At 31.0% G+C, this 14105-nt stretch overlaps 1 protein-coding gene across 1 annotated transcript; it reads right to left on the reverse strand.

The window, feature by feature from the left end:
- Window positions 1-8175: 8175 nt before the first annotated feature.
- Window positions 8176-10503, reverse strand: LOC116403927. Its single transcript, XM_031885872.1, has 7 exons — window positions 10416-10503; window positions 10297-10304; window positions 10101-10181; window positions 9770-10014; window positions 9320-9714; window positions 8877-9235; window positions 8176-8325 (listed from the first exon to the last, which is right to left on the reverse strand). Exons 1-7 carry the CDS (start codon window positions 10501-10503, stop codon window positions 8176-8178), a joined length of 1326 nt encoding a protein of 441 aa, XP_031741732.1.
- Window positions 10504-14105: the final 3602 nt, after the last annotated feature.

Below are 14105 nucleotides of genomic sequence, written 5' to 3' on the forward strand. Positions count from 1 at the left end.
AGATAATATATTTGTTAATTAAATTCAAAATATAACTTTAAGCCCTATGTATCATAGTTAGATAAAATCCCTAATAAATGCAAACATATAGATTAAATAAAAATATATATTACATAACTAATAAAAAAAAATATATTACATAATTAATAGTATAAATATGTAAGTGTTAATATTCAATAAATGCAGTCCAAAATATTTATGGTAAATATATGTACAAATTTTCATATATATCTTTTATTTTAAATTAATGATAAGGTCAAATATATCCCTAAAATTCGTTAAGTCTAATTAATAATAATGGATTTTTTTTAGAAATAATGTGTTTTGTGTAAATATTTTGAAAAATAGGGTTGTTGGGAAAGAAATTATAAGAATAAGGTTGTTTCCAAAACTATTCTAAAAAATATGTGTTTTTTTTTAAATTGGACGAAGTTGTGTACGGGGTACACGACTTCCAGAATGTACAGTCAGCACATTTTTTGAAATTGAACGAAGTCATGTACCCCGTACACGACTTCCTAAATGTATACGACTTCCTAAATGTACACATCAGCATATTTGACCACTTTGCTCCACGTATGGACGAGTTTGACCCACGTGGACGGAAGTCGTGTACGGGGTACACGACTTCCTAAATAATTTTTTTAAAAAATTATTATATTTTAAAAGATTAACTATTTTTAGGGTAAAAACATTTGTGAAAGATGGATTTTCTTTTAAAATAATGTGTTTTTAAAAAGTATTTTCAAAATTAGGGTAGTTGGAAATTTATGTTTTTGTTTAAATGTCCAACTTTAAATATGTGAAAATTTTAGTTTTTGTTTAAATGTCCAAATTTTTGGTAATTTATGTTTATTATGGTAAACAAACTAAAAAAATAAATAAATAAAATTTTGATTATGGTAAGTGGTAAAACAAAAAACCAAAGGTAAAACACATCATTAGTGATATCTTATAAGAATTTTTGTTAATTTATTAAAGAAATCTTGTGGCTTAAGATAGATTGAGAAAAAAATATTTTGAACGTTTTTTTTAATACCTGGTTCTCTATTTTTAAAAAAAACATATTATATATTGATATTATTAAGAATACTCCTACATCTAAATCACGTATTGGCAACTTCTAATTTATAATTAATTTTAAAAAGTCCAATTTTTTATTTATACAACTTGAATAAGTTCTAGCAAAATTTAAAAACACTTAAATTATACAACTTAAGAATCTTCCCCATCTCCCTCTATGACATCATCGCCTTGTCGTCGTCGCCGTCGAATGCGTCTATGATCTGTGTCGGCAACATTTAAACATCGAGTCCGCTGAACAAGGCGGTCTATATCTCTCATGACTTCGTCACACATTGGTCTAAAAATTTCAAAATTGTTTTCCATGGAGACTCGACATACGTCTTCAACAAAATTATTCTGAACGATCACTACTACAAAAATTGAATTATTTAACGTTAATATAGTGTCATGTAAATCTATACTTGACGCTTTAAAAAGCGTCAAGTAATCGACTGTCAAGTATAGTCCTATTACTTGACACTAAAAAAACGTCAAGTACTCTATTGCTTGACATTATTTTTGTGTCAAATAAGATAGTATATTTGACGTTGTTTACATGCCAAGAAAGAGATTGTGTTTGACGGTTTTTTAACGTCAAGTAAGATAATATACTTTACAATATTTACACGTCGAGTAAGATATATACTTGACTCTATTTACCTGTCAAGTGAGATAGTATACTTGACACTATTTACAAGTTAAGAAAGATATATACTTGACTATATTTACCTGTCAAGTGAGGTAGTATATTTGACAGTATGTACACGTCAAGTAAAATTTTATACTTGACACTATATATCCATCAAGTAAAATGGTATATTTGACTCAAATAAGATAGTATGTGTGACACGTATTTAATGTTATGTATACCGTTTATTAATATATTAAATATACTAAATTTTTCTTTTTTCATTTTTCATTTCCTGCATTACATACATTTGTTTCAATAATACATATCCATAAACGAAATAAATTCTCCAACCAACAATTACACAACAAAAAAAAGGACAAAAAGTTTAGTATAATATGTAAACCAACAATAATTCCATTCTTCTCAACAATGTCACCAACAATTACACAATTCCAATCCAATATAGCCAACTAAAATTTCCTATATGTGTCATATTCTAAAATATTAAATGATACTAGTTGTCTTATATAATCAAAATTGAAGTCTATCCCCATATATCTTTGCCCTCATAATGGCTATGAACAAAACGTTTCCACAAAAAAGGTTATGAGCATTCCCATATCTTAGACATTTACAAAATTAACATGATCATATCCAGGTGTGTCTATCATATGTACCGAGCTAAAAATTCAGCCCACTCCCCTCGTACTTCATCCAATTCAAGTTGTGTGTATGGGCTTCTCGTATCAATCTATAAAACATAAAAAGTAGAATACACTTTGTAAAATATTTGAGTTAGTCATATTATACTATCTATAACGTTATAATGTAAATAGTTTAGAAACATACCGCATTAGTGACAATGTTTGTGCCTTTAGTCACAATTTCTCGTATGTATCTCATGACATAATATCCACATTCAGTAGTACCTACTTGTAAAGGACACTATAACACAACCAATTAACAATGCATATATATTATATTATGTGCTAGATTAAAATAAAAATTATTTTATAAATATATTTACCTTTACCGTTTTCCAAAATGTTGTTTTTCTTGTCTTTTTCAAATTCTTATGAGATTGAAAAATTGTCAAGGCCCTACATTTTTCAAAGTATAGTTTAATTCAAAATTAAATTGATTTTTTTAGGGATAAAAAAAAAAACATAAATGTAGTTAGCTTACGTATTCGTTATGTACTTGATATCTTCTCGGGAACTTGTTCTTAATGAGTCAAGATGGTACACCACATCATTATATGCATTAATGACTACTAATGACCAGTGATCACTAGATGAAATATATATGCAAGTAATTAGTATCTTGCTACTAAGCAAGTTTAAATTGATAAAAATTATACTTACCCGAGATTATAAGGAGCAATAACTAATTGATCTTGTTTAGAAGTCATTAATCTACTGCAAAGGTTTCGAGCTCTAATCTCTCGAGTACTATGACCAGTTGAAATAACAGATGGATCTACAAAAACGTACTTTGAAACCTTCTTTAAATCAATAATGAGTGAGTGTAAGTACCTACAATAAATCAATTGCACACATCAACTTATTACTAATTAAAAAGTGTGAGTACATATATCATAAAGAAATAACATTTACTTACGTGATATAAGCAACAATTGATAAAGTCTTCACTTTTTGCATGTTGGAAAAATCAATGACATCTTCTCGCAAGACATAACTCTTTCGGCATATACCAAATAACTCAAAAGGTAGTTGAAAGGAAAAACTAGACCCATCAACCATTACCCTTTAAGCATATCGGAGAATATATTTCAATTGAATTGGTAGATTAGATGGTGTGCTAGTAACTTCCACCTCCTTTGTCATCGACCTTGAAGCTTTTACCTAACAGAATTAAGTAATGATATAAGAACTCATATATGTAAAATTATTTGTTTACAATCCACCTTCACATTTACCTCATTCTTTGATATCTGTGGCTTAGTAGCAATCAGTTCCTCCTCTTCCACTTCCTCCTCTTTTACCACACATTCTTCTTTAATGTAAGTGATATCGGTGGTACACTAGTAGCAATCTCTTTCTTCACTTTTACCATATTTTCTAAATGTGTATCATTAGTCATCTTCTTTAAAACTATCTCCTAAAACCATCCAAAATGTCAAAGCACAAATTAATGATAACTTCACTTTGATAAACAATTAATATTGTAACTTTACTTTAGAAACAAAAATTTTACCTTCTTCTGGACTTTATTCCTGGAGCAACTACCATGCTCGGATGTTGGCATGTTTTGAACTTTTTCTTCTAGTTCTCGAATTCGTTGACGAAGTGCTTCATTTTCATTAATAATTTGTTGGGTTGTATCCACTTTTTTTTGACTTTCTTGGTTTGGCTGTGTGAAAATAAACAGTGGGTGTAATGAAACCACCCACACCACGTACTCGACCACCATATTCTGGAGTACGCCCAAAGCTTGAGTCAATGCATCATTAGGTGATTCATCTTTCTTAGAGAGTGGATCTGCATTGCTATTCAGACTCTCATCCTAAAAGGAGTAAAATTTGATCATTAATATGTAAATATATATTCATGTGATTTTGATGCACATGTAACAATGAGAATCTTACTATTTGATTGGCAACATTTTGTATATCTTCGTTCATGTATCCTCCATTTTTTTTTTGTTCGAGCTTTTTTCCACATATTAGCTCTCCCAAAATCATGTTCATTAGAAGGATCCTTTTTCTACATATCATCAAGCATACCATAGTTAAATTTAAGAATATCTGTAAAATACTATAACATTAAGAATTACCATATCCTCGGCAAGATTTGCATAACCTCTTCTTGACATATTATGGGTATATTTGCTCCTCTTTCTTCGATCTTGTTGTTCACTTCGCACTTTCTATACAAATTTTATGTAAAAAAGATAAAAATAAACAAACGTGGTTTATATTATGATTGATTTTACTACAAGAGAAAAGGTTTATACCTGAAATTCAGGAGACAGTCTTGACTTGACAAACTCTTGCCAAACATATATGTGTATCAATTATGTGAGAATACAATGCAGCTGGATCTATCATGAGTTGCGGTTCATCCACAAAGGGGATAATATATTGTGTCGTCAACCAACTCTTTAATTGACGAAATGAAACTCCAGCCGTTTTCATAATGGCCTTCTTACTTCGACCATCAACCATAAATGCTCCATATACAAACCAAACAATGCATAAGCAAAAATAACCTCTATGCACTAAGTATCAATATATGCATGATTGACTACCATAGCTGTAGGATAGACATACATAGTACAACTTAAAATATACAATAACTGTGTAATATATGCATGATTGGCTACCAAGGCTACAGGATAGCCACAACATAGTATGACTCAAAATATACAATAAGTGTGTAATATTTGCATGGTTTCCAAATAACAAAGGATGATTACATACCTCAACCATATTGTATATTTTTTCTTTCAACTCAGTCGACACCAGCTTCCAAGATGCATGTGTAATTGGGATATGATGATGCACACAAGATCCAATGAAAGATTGTAATTTATGCCCATTCTCGCCAATGGTACTCCATTTTCATTATAGTCAACTACTATTTTTTCCCCCATACTCTTAATTCTTGTAAGTCATGCATCAATGTCAGTCCTCTTGTTTTCCTTTTTTCGTTCTTCGGTGCTTCAACTTGTTCCAATTCATTTGTATTTGCATTATCCAAATCTACTTTGACGTCGTCCAATCCAAGTGCTAAGTGTCCTCATCACTTGCTAGCTCCATTGTATAAGAATCAACCTGAGAAAAAAATAAAGTTAAATTAGCTAAGTGTAAGATGAAAATTATTTATAACAACTAGTATGTTACCCACCCAAACATTTACTCGTTAGGAATCCATGTGCCTTCACAATCAGATCGTATATATGTTGGAGTGTTATCGTCTAAATCAAGCCTAGATTCAAATATCTAACGTAGCTTTAGGCATTCCTTGACAATTTAGCATTGTATCTCCAAGTTCGTCATCATTGTATTGATCCTCGAAATCCCTTTGTGGTGGAGTAAGAACAATAGACCATCGACTATCACTTGGATCCTCGACAAAAAACACTTGTCTTGCCTGAGTTGCGAGTATGAAAGAATCGTTCTTGTGACCTATTCTATTTAAGTCAACTAACACAAACCCAAGCTCGTCAGTTTTGATACCACCACTATTTTCAACCCAATCACATTTAAAAATAGCAACCTTGAATGTATTATAATTAAGTTCCCAAATCTCTTCTATCACACCATAAAAGGAGATTTTTCCAATTATAGGATTTTTATATTTCGAGCTACATACTTGCATTGCATTTGCAACTAAACTGACTCCACTATTCTGTACAATTTTGTTTTTTTCATGCAACTTTGTGTGGTAGTGACATCCATTAATAGGTAACTATTGTAAGTAGTCACAACTGGATGAGGGCCATGAGCAATCCACCGCAAGTTATCTGAAATCTCAACATCTCCTGTTGCAAGTTCCGTTCCAACCTAAGTGACAACGACTTGGACAATTAGAATATAATTAATAAAGGATAATGTTAAATATCTAATTCATGTTATACCTTTTCTCGTAACCAAGCTATGAAGGTTTTGTTGTGTTCATCTTGAATCCATTTTTGGTTTTTTGATCTACTTCGGTGTTGTTGTTGCAATGTGATCAAATGCTTCCTTGTAAAGTAGAACAAGAGATTGAAATGCAATTACTTTAAATTTCAAGAATTTCAATTAAATAAATGGATTATAGAGAGAAGAACTTACTCTATATATGGTTGCACATCAACAGTATTCTCCAAAACATATCGATGAGCTTGATGTAAAAGCTCTCGTTCAGGTATGTTAGTAACTCCACTTGACAATGGTCTACCAAGTTCTTAATTGCCAAAATTGTCTCTTAACTTTTGACAACCAAGTCCAGTAGGATCTACTCCACATACAAATTCTGACAAAATTCAACAGCTTCTTCTAATATATAACCTTCAGCAATACAACCCTCAGGACGATGTCAATTTCTCACAGCATTTTTTATAACCTTCATGAACCTTTCAAATGGATACATCCATCGCAAATAAATAGGCCCATAAAGTTTTACTTCTCTAACAAGGTGTACAGTAAGCGCCATCAGGTGTAAATAATATAATTAAAAAATATTCATGCTTGTATTAAATTTATAAATCATATTAAAACTATTACCATGCGATAACAGTAAGCGCCATCAGGTGTCATGAAGCGTCGGGTAATCGACGTGTGCCAGGAAAAGTAGTTATCTGATATTGTCGGCTTCTGTGTTGCTTCTGCTTTGGCATAAAAATTATTTAGTGAATGCCACATTGCTATATGCTCTGCATGAATCCTACTCCAATCGTGATCGTGCTTGCCTCTTAAATCAATTTGGTGTAGGCCCTAATCTGTGGAGCAAAACTCTGGTGGCATTTGTAGCATATGGAACTGTCGCAATACACGATCTACTTGATGCTTCTCAACGAGATGAAAGCAAATCATAGGACCCACATATGTCCACATCGCTTGACCGTTATGACATTGATGTGGAAGCAATGCCATAATGTGGGACGTGTATGGTGTCCAATTAATCTGTTAAAAAAAACGAACATAAGGAAACAACAAAAAACATGCCTACGCAATATTGGTATAATATTTTACTACCTGAGAGTTGATCAGCCGATCAAAAAACATTCGGTAGGTGATAAACATATTTGCTAACAGTTCTGACAATGGTATAACACCGCTCCATCTAATGTGAGAAATGAACCATTAATAAGTTATAAACCCTGCAAATTTTACTAAAAATATATATATATATATATATAAAATACCTGAAACTCAAAGGTCGACCAACTGACACCTCAACTGATACTTGTGGTGCCAGAATAGGAAATCTGTCATACGCCCATACTTGCAACAATATTAATGGGCCAGCAATCTCTAAAGATCGTGCATTACTCGCTCGACACAATTCCCTATACAACCATGCGAGGCATGCAGCGCCCCAAGCATACGTACCAGCCTGGTCAAAATTAATTAAAAGCGGGAGGAACATACAGTGGACCAGGGTGTTTGATTTGTGTGTAAATAGAAAGCCTCCAATTAACTGCATAATGTATGCACGAGTGTATCTTTGAACGCTCACTACATCAGCATCCGGTGGCAATTCTGTGAACTGTTCTGCCAACCAAGAAAGGCTCAATCGTTGACCTTTCATTTCAGGTGGACGAACTCCCAAGTAATCCTCACATAGTACCTTCCAGTCATATAATAACGACCCTACCACAGGCTCACCATCCACAGGTAACCCTATCTGAACTGCAACATCCTGTAGGGTGATCGTGCATTCCCCACAAGGCATATGAAATGTGTGGGTCTCTGGTCTCCAACGCTCGACCAGAGCAGTAATCAAATGCCAGTCCAACTGCATAAATCCTATTTAGGAAGCCCCTAGAAATCCAGCAGCCTCTCTTCGTCGACAACTCAAAACAACTGTGCAGGAGGCCTCCCAAATAAACTGTGAACGATGGGATGGTTGTAGATATAGCTGTGTAGGATCACTTGGCCCAGGTTCCATTATGCAAATAACCTAAAAAATATCAAAATACTATGAGGATCAATTTACCCAAATTCCATTACATGATTACAATATTATAATTTTACATACCAATAAATTATAATTAAACTATTCATCAAATAATTACATAGAAGTCATGCATTAATAATTACATCAAACCCTAAAATAATTACACATTAGTGTCTTGAAGAAGAAGCACGTTGAGGACAAGTATGTCTGTTATGTCCTTCTACTTTACAGATCGTGCATCTAATTGATTGACTAGACTCTTTCCAATCCATTTCATTTTGGATCCTTGTAGTTCTTGGTCGACCGGGTCCTTTAAGTAAGTCCGCATTGGGGCGAACTTCAGTGAATGATATCTCTGGCCAATAATCTGAGTGTTGGATTGGATGGAAGCGACCGTCATAACAACGTTTGAATGTCGACAACAAGTAGCATTCATCAATGTATGGTACGTATGTCAAGTGCATGTAATTACAAACTGCAATTACATGCGAACACAGAATCTTAAACGACTGCCACTTATTGCAAGAACATGTCCCTTCCATCAAACTTACTACCTGTGTGTGTTGGCCTTTGTATGGAGAAATCATACTCATACCCGTGTGAACCTCAAATGTCTGGGTTTCTCTATCAATGGATGTCACTGAATGTGCAGAAGCTCGTTTTTCCCACTTCTTAAGCTTTCTTATCGCATATTCCGTATAAATATCACCACGATCGAGTGCTTCACTTATCTCAGCTCGCCGACGTTCGAAATAAAGGATTGTGCGATAAAATGTTAGTCTAACCAAAGAAGTGATGGGTAACATTCGAGCTCCTTTAAATACACCGTTCATACATTCAGCTGCATTGCTTGTCATCCACCTATATCGAGACCCATTGTCATGTGACTGAGTCCATTTTTCCACGTCAATATCTTCAAAAAACTCAAGACACTCTGGGTTCAATCGTTGTAGTTCTTTCATTATTTTTATAAATTTGCGCCTTTGGTGTTGATTACCTGCCCTAAACACCAAGTCTTTCAGTTGCTTTGATTTATATTTCTGATTGAAGTTGCTAGCAACATGACGAAGACAATATCGATGGACAGCTCGAGGTTCACTCCAACCTACCTCTTCATTGTTAATGGTAGAAAGAATGCCCCTATGTCTGTCAGAGATCAAGCAAATACCATATCGATCAGTAACATATTCGCAAAGTGCATGAAGAAACCATGACCAACTAGACGTGTTTTCCCCTTCCACTATAGCAAATGCAAGAGGAAATATATGACCATTTGCATCAATCGATAAGGCAGTTAACATTTTTCCCTTATACTTTCCATACAAATGGGTTCCGTCGATCTGAATTAATGGTCTACAATGCTTGAACCCTTCTATTGCAGGACCAAATGACCTGAAAAACCCTTCAAAAAATGGTTGTACCTGGTACATCGAATGGAAGAAAAAACCAATCAACTCGAGTTCCCGGATTATAATGTACAACGGCACTCAACCAGTATGGAAGCTCATTATATGATTTCTCCCAATCACCAAAAACTGTTATCAAAGCTTTTTTCTTTGCTTGCCAAACTCGTTCATACTTAACACTGTAACCGTATTGTTGTTTTATGATTTCCACAAGCACAGGCACAGTAATAGTAGGATCAGCTTTCACCATGTTTTGAATTTGAACACTCATGAAATTTGAATCTAACTGTGAGTGATCTTGTGTTAGATTTGAGTACAGACATGAGTGCTCTCCTTGGAGCTTAGTTATTTCAAACAATCCGTGACTCTTACACTTCGTAGCACGTAACCTCCAGTTGCAACCATTACTCCACTGTTTGCATCGAATATTCCACAAATGTTGGTTTGATTCGACTACAACAATTTCATAGTGTTGTGTCACACAATACCTCTTAACAGCCAACATAAGATCTTCCTTAGAGTCAAATATCATTCCCTTCTATATTAAACAAGATGTGTCAACAGATACATTTCTATCTGTCAATGTACAACCTTGTTCACAAACAGAATTCGCAATGTCTCAATCTATTTGTGTAAATATATCAGACGGGATCATTTCATTCTCTTCCTCTATATTTTCTTCATTACCAAATAGTTCATCGACTTCTACATCTATATCACTATCTCCATCATTACCAGGTTCAAGAATAACTAACTCTTCAGGTCGCAACGACATATTTAATTAGCTGTTAAATACAAAAACGATCATCAGTTTAATGTATCTATTTATTTTATTAGTAATGTAGTGTACACAATAAAGTGTACACAGTAATGTATGGTTTACTTTTGGATTGATTGTTATTATTATTATTATTATTATTATTATTATTATTATTATTATTATTATTATTATGATTATTATTATGATTATTATTATGATTATTATTATGATTATTATTATTATTATTATGATTATTATTATTATGATTATTATCACTATCAGTATGACTATGACTATGACTATTATTATTATTATTATTACTACTACTACTACTACTACTACTATTATTATTATTATTATTATTATTATCACTACTACTACTATTATTATTATTATTATTATTATTATTATTATTATTATTATTATTATTATTATTATTAAAATTAAAAAAACAAAAATTGTACACTAAGGTTAAGGTGCATTAATTAGGTTTTCTTTTAGATTTTTATTAATAATTGTATTTTTTAATAATAACCCTAATAATAATAATTATTATTATTATTATGTTTTATTATTATTATTATTATTATTATTTTATTCTTATTATTCTTATTCTTATTGTTTTTATTATTATTTTTTTTTATGATTAGTCAAATCATTATTATTTTTACTATTATTTTTTTTCATTATTAGTCAAATCATTATTATTATTAGTCAAATCAGAATTTTTATTTTTATTATTATTATTATTATTATTATTATTATTAGTCAAATCAATCAGAAAAGAAAAAAAAGTACATTTAACATTAATTAGGTTAGGTTTTGATTTTTATTAATAATTATTATTTTTAATAATAATATTAATAATTTTACTATTATTATTATTATTAATAAGGTTAAAAAATAACAAAATTTTTTTAAAAAATAACAAAATTCAACTAATATAACAAAATTCAAAAGATATATCCAAATTCAAAGATATAACTAAATTAAAAAATATAACTGAATTAAAAAATATAACTAAATTAAAAAAAAGAACTAAATTAAAAAAACATAACTAAATTCAAACAATTTTTTTCCACAAAATAAGAAAATAAAATAACAAATCTAAATAAAATTAGGGTTAGAATAAACATACCTTGTGAAGATGAATGAGACAATGGAGAATAGGAGAAGCCTACAACAAAAAATAAATTATTTTATCAACATAACAACAAAATCGTGTACCCCGTCCACGATTTTTAGAAAAATATACCTTTATGACGAAATAGAAGAGGAAAAGTGAAGAGGAGGAAGAGAAAATTTGAAAGGAAAAATGGATGAGAGGAAAAGAGAAGAGGGAAGAGAAAATTTGAAGTTGGAAGGGAGAATGAAATAGGAAGAGAAAAGATGAAGAGGGGGAAAGGAAAGATGAAGTTGGGATGAAGAATGGGTTAGAAAGAGGAAAGATGAAGAGAGAAAAAACTAGATGAAGGAAGAGGAAAGGAAAGATGAAGGAAGAACGAAAAAGAGGAAGAGGAAAAATTTAGAGAGGAAGGAAAAAAGATTTGGAATGAAGGCAGAATGAGGGGATTTTAGGGTTTTTAAAATAGGCGAAGTCGTGTACCTCGTACACGACTTCCTGCATGCGCGACACGTGTCCACACCCTCTGAACCCTACGTCCACCCGTGAACCCTACGGTTGACTGGACTGTTGACGGTTGACTCATTATACGGAAGTCGTGTACAGGGTACACGACTTCCACCATACGCGGCAAAATGTGCCAGCTGTACGGGAGTCGTGTACGACTCCAGTCAGAAAACGTGGGTCGGGTCCACGACTCCACTCAGATATCGTAAGCCCGGTCCACGACACCAAATCGATCTGTGGAAGTCGTGTACCCCGTACACGACTTCAGTCACCTATTTTTGAAAATACTTTCCCAACTACCCTATTTTTGTAAATACTTTTACAAAAGACATTATTTTTAAAAAAAATCCCATATATCATTAGGCATTAAACATCACACACAGAATATATAATATTTCATATATGTTACAATATATATTAAATATCATTAAGCATTAACTATCAAGCATCACACACATAATATATTATTAAGCAGCAGACACATAATATATCATATGTTATACCGCATATATAAAATATCATTAGCAATACTTTTTTCTAATTGTATTGATATAAATTTGTATTTTCACATAATGTAAAATTTGTTACAAAATTAAAATATAATGTAAAATATGCACACATACATTGTTATCTTATATTATGTTAAATATACATGGTATATAATGATCTATTTAAATCGAAAACAATTTCAGTCACGGTAAGATTTTACAAATTAACTTTCAATAGATGGAAATCAATGTAAATTTGATGAAATATAATAAGTATATATAAGAAATTATTAAGTTACGTGGAATATATGAAAAATAAAGCAAAATTGAAAGAAAATGACGTGGTATATATACTTGACTCACTGTAAATAGAGGTATATACTATCAATTATGTGGCATATATACTCTATTCAATGTAAATTTTTTTATTAGAAAAATTTATCAAAAAATTTCATCGGTATACTATATTTTACAATTTCATACACATAGTTAATAATATATGAAACAAATATGCACTCATAGGAAACATTTGAAAGAGATGAATGAAATAAGAAAGAATGACGAATGAAATAATTTTTTAACAAAATCACCAAAAGAAAAATAAATAAGGCGTAATTTTGATTATAATATTATTATCATAGAATTAACCACATACCATATTTACATAAGATATCTAATAAATGAAAATTTTAATCCAATTGGATGATCCACTTTTCTTATTTTATTTTTCTACTTTTAATATATTATTAATAATAAAGATGAGTAGTTAGGTCTTTTGGCTCTACAATTATGTAAAATTGAAGCCTATTAGAACAAAAAAATTGACAAGATTATATTCAATTTATAATAATAACTCATATTTAGGGTGTAGTAGCTAAAATCCAAAAAAAAAAACTTAGAGTGTGTTTGGGCTCATATAATTAATGTGAGCTTGGATTATAATAAGGGTTTTAACTCATATAACCTAAAATTACATACGATATTACAATATTGATCTAAATTTCTCAAATTTTTCATAAATGTCCTAAATTGACTAATATTTTACACAAATATAAGACCCAAATGACTAATTTACCTATATTTATTATTAATAATATAGTAAAAATAGAAAAAAGAAAAAGGAAAGTAGACTGTGATTAATATTTGTATTTATTAGATATTCTATGTAAATATGATAAGTCAGTAATTCTATTATGGTAATATTATAATAAATTTTTTCCTTAATTATTTTATTTTGGTTATTTTATTCAAATAATCTTCTCTAGATCTCTCTATCACTTTCTAATTTCTCACTCTGACCATTTTTTCTTTCATATTAAATTTAAGGTTAGTAAGAATTTATATTTCATATTCGAAATACATTAGGGTGTATTGAGTATATTGAAGATAACATCATTTATGTATTATTGAATATATGAAGTAGTATATATGTAACAAATCACATAAAATATATGTATTATACAGTAGTATATATGTAGGAATTTTAAAAAAATACTGAT

Source organism: Cucumis sativus, chromosome 5 (genome assembly GCF_000004075.3).
Source record: "Cucumis sativus cultivar 9930 chromosome 5, Cucumber_9930_V3, whole genome shotgun sequence".
Taxonomy (NCBI): Eukaryota; Viridiplantae; Streptophyta; class Magnoliopsida; order Cucurbitales; family Cucurbitaceae; genus Cucumis; species Cucumis sativus.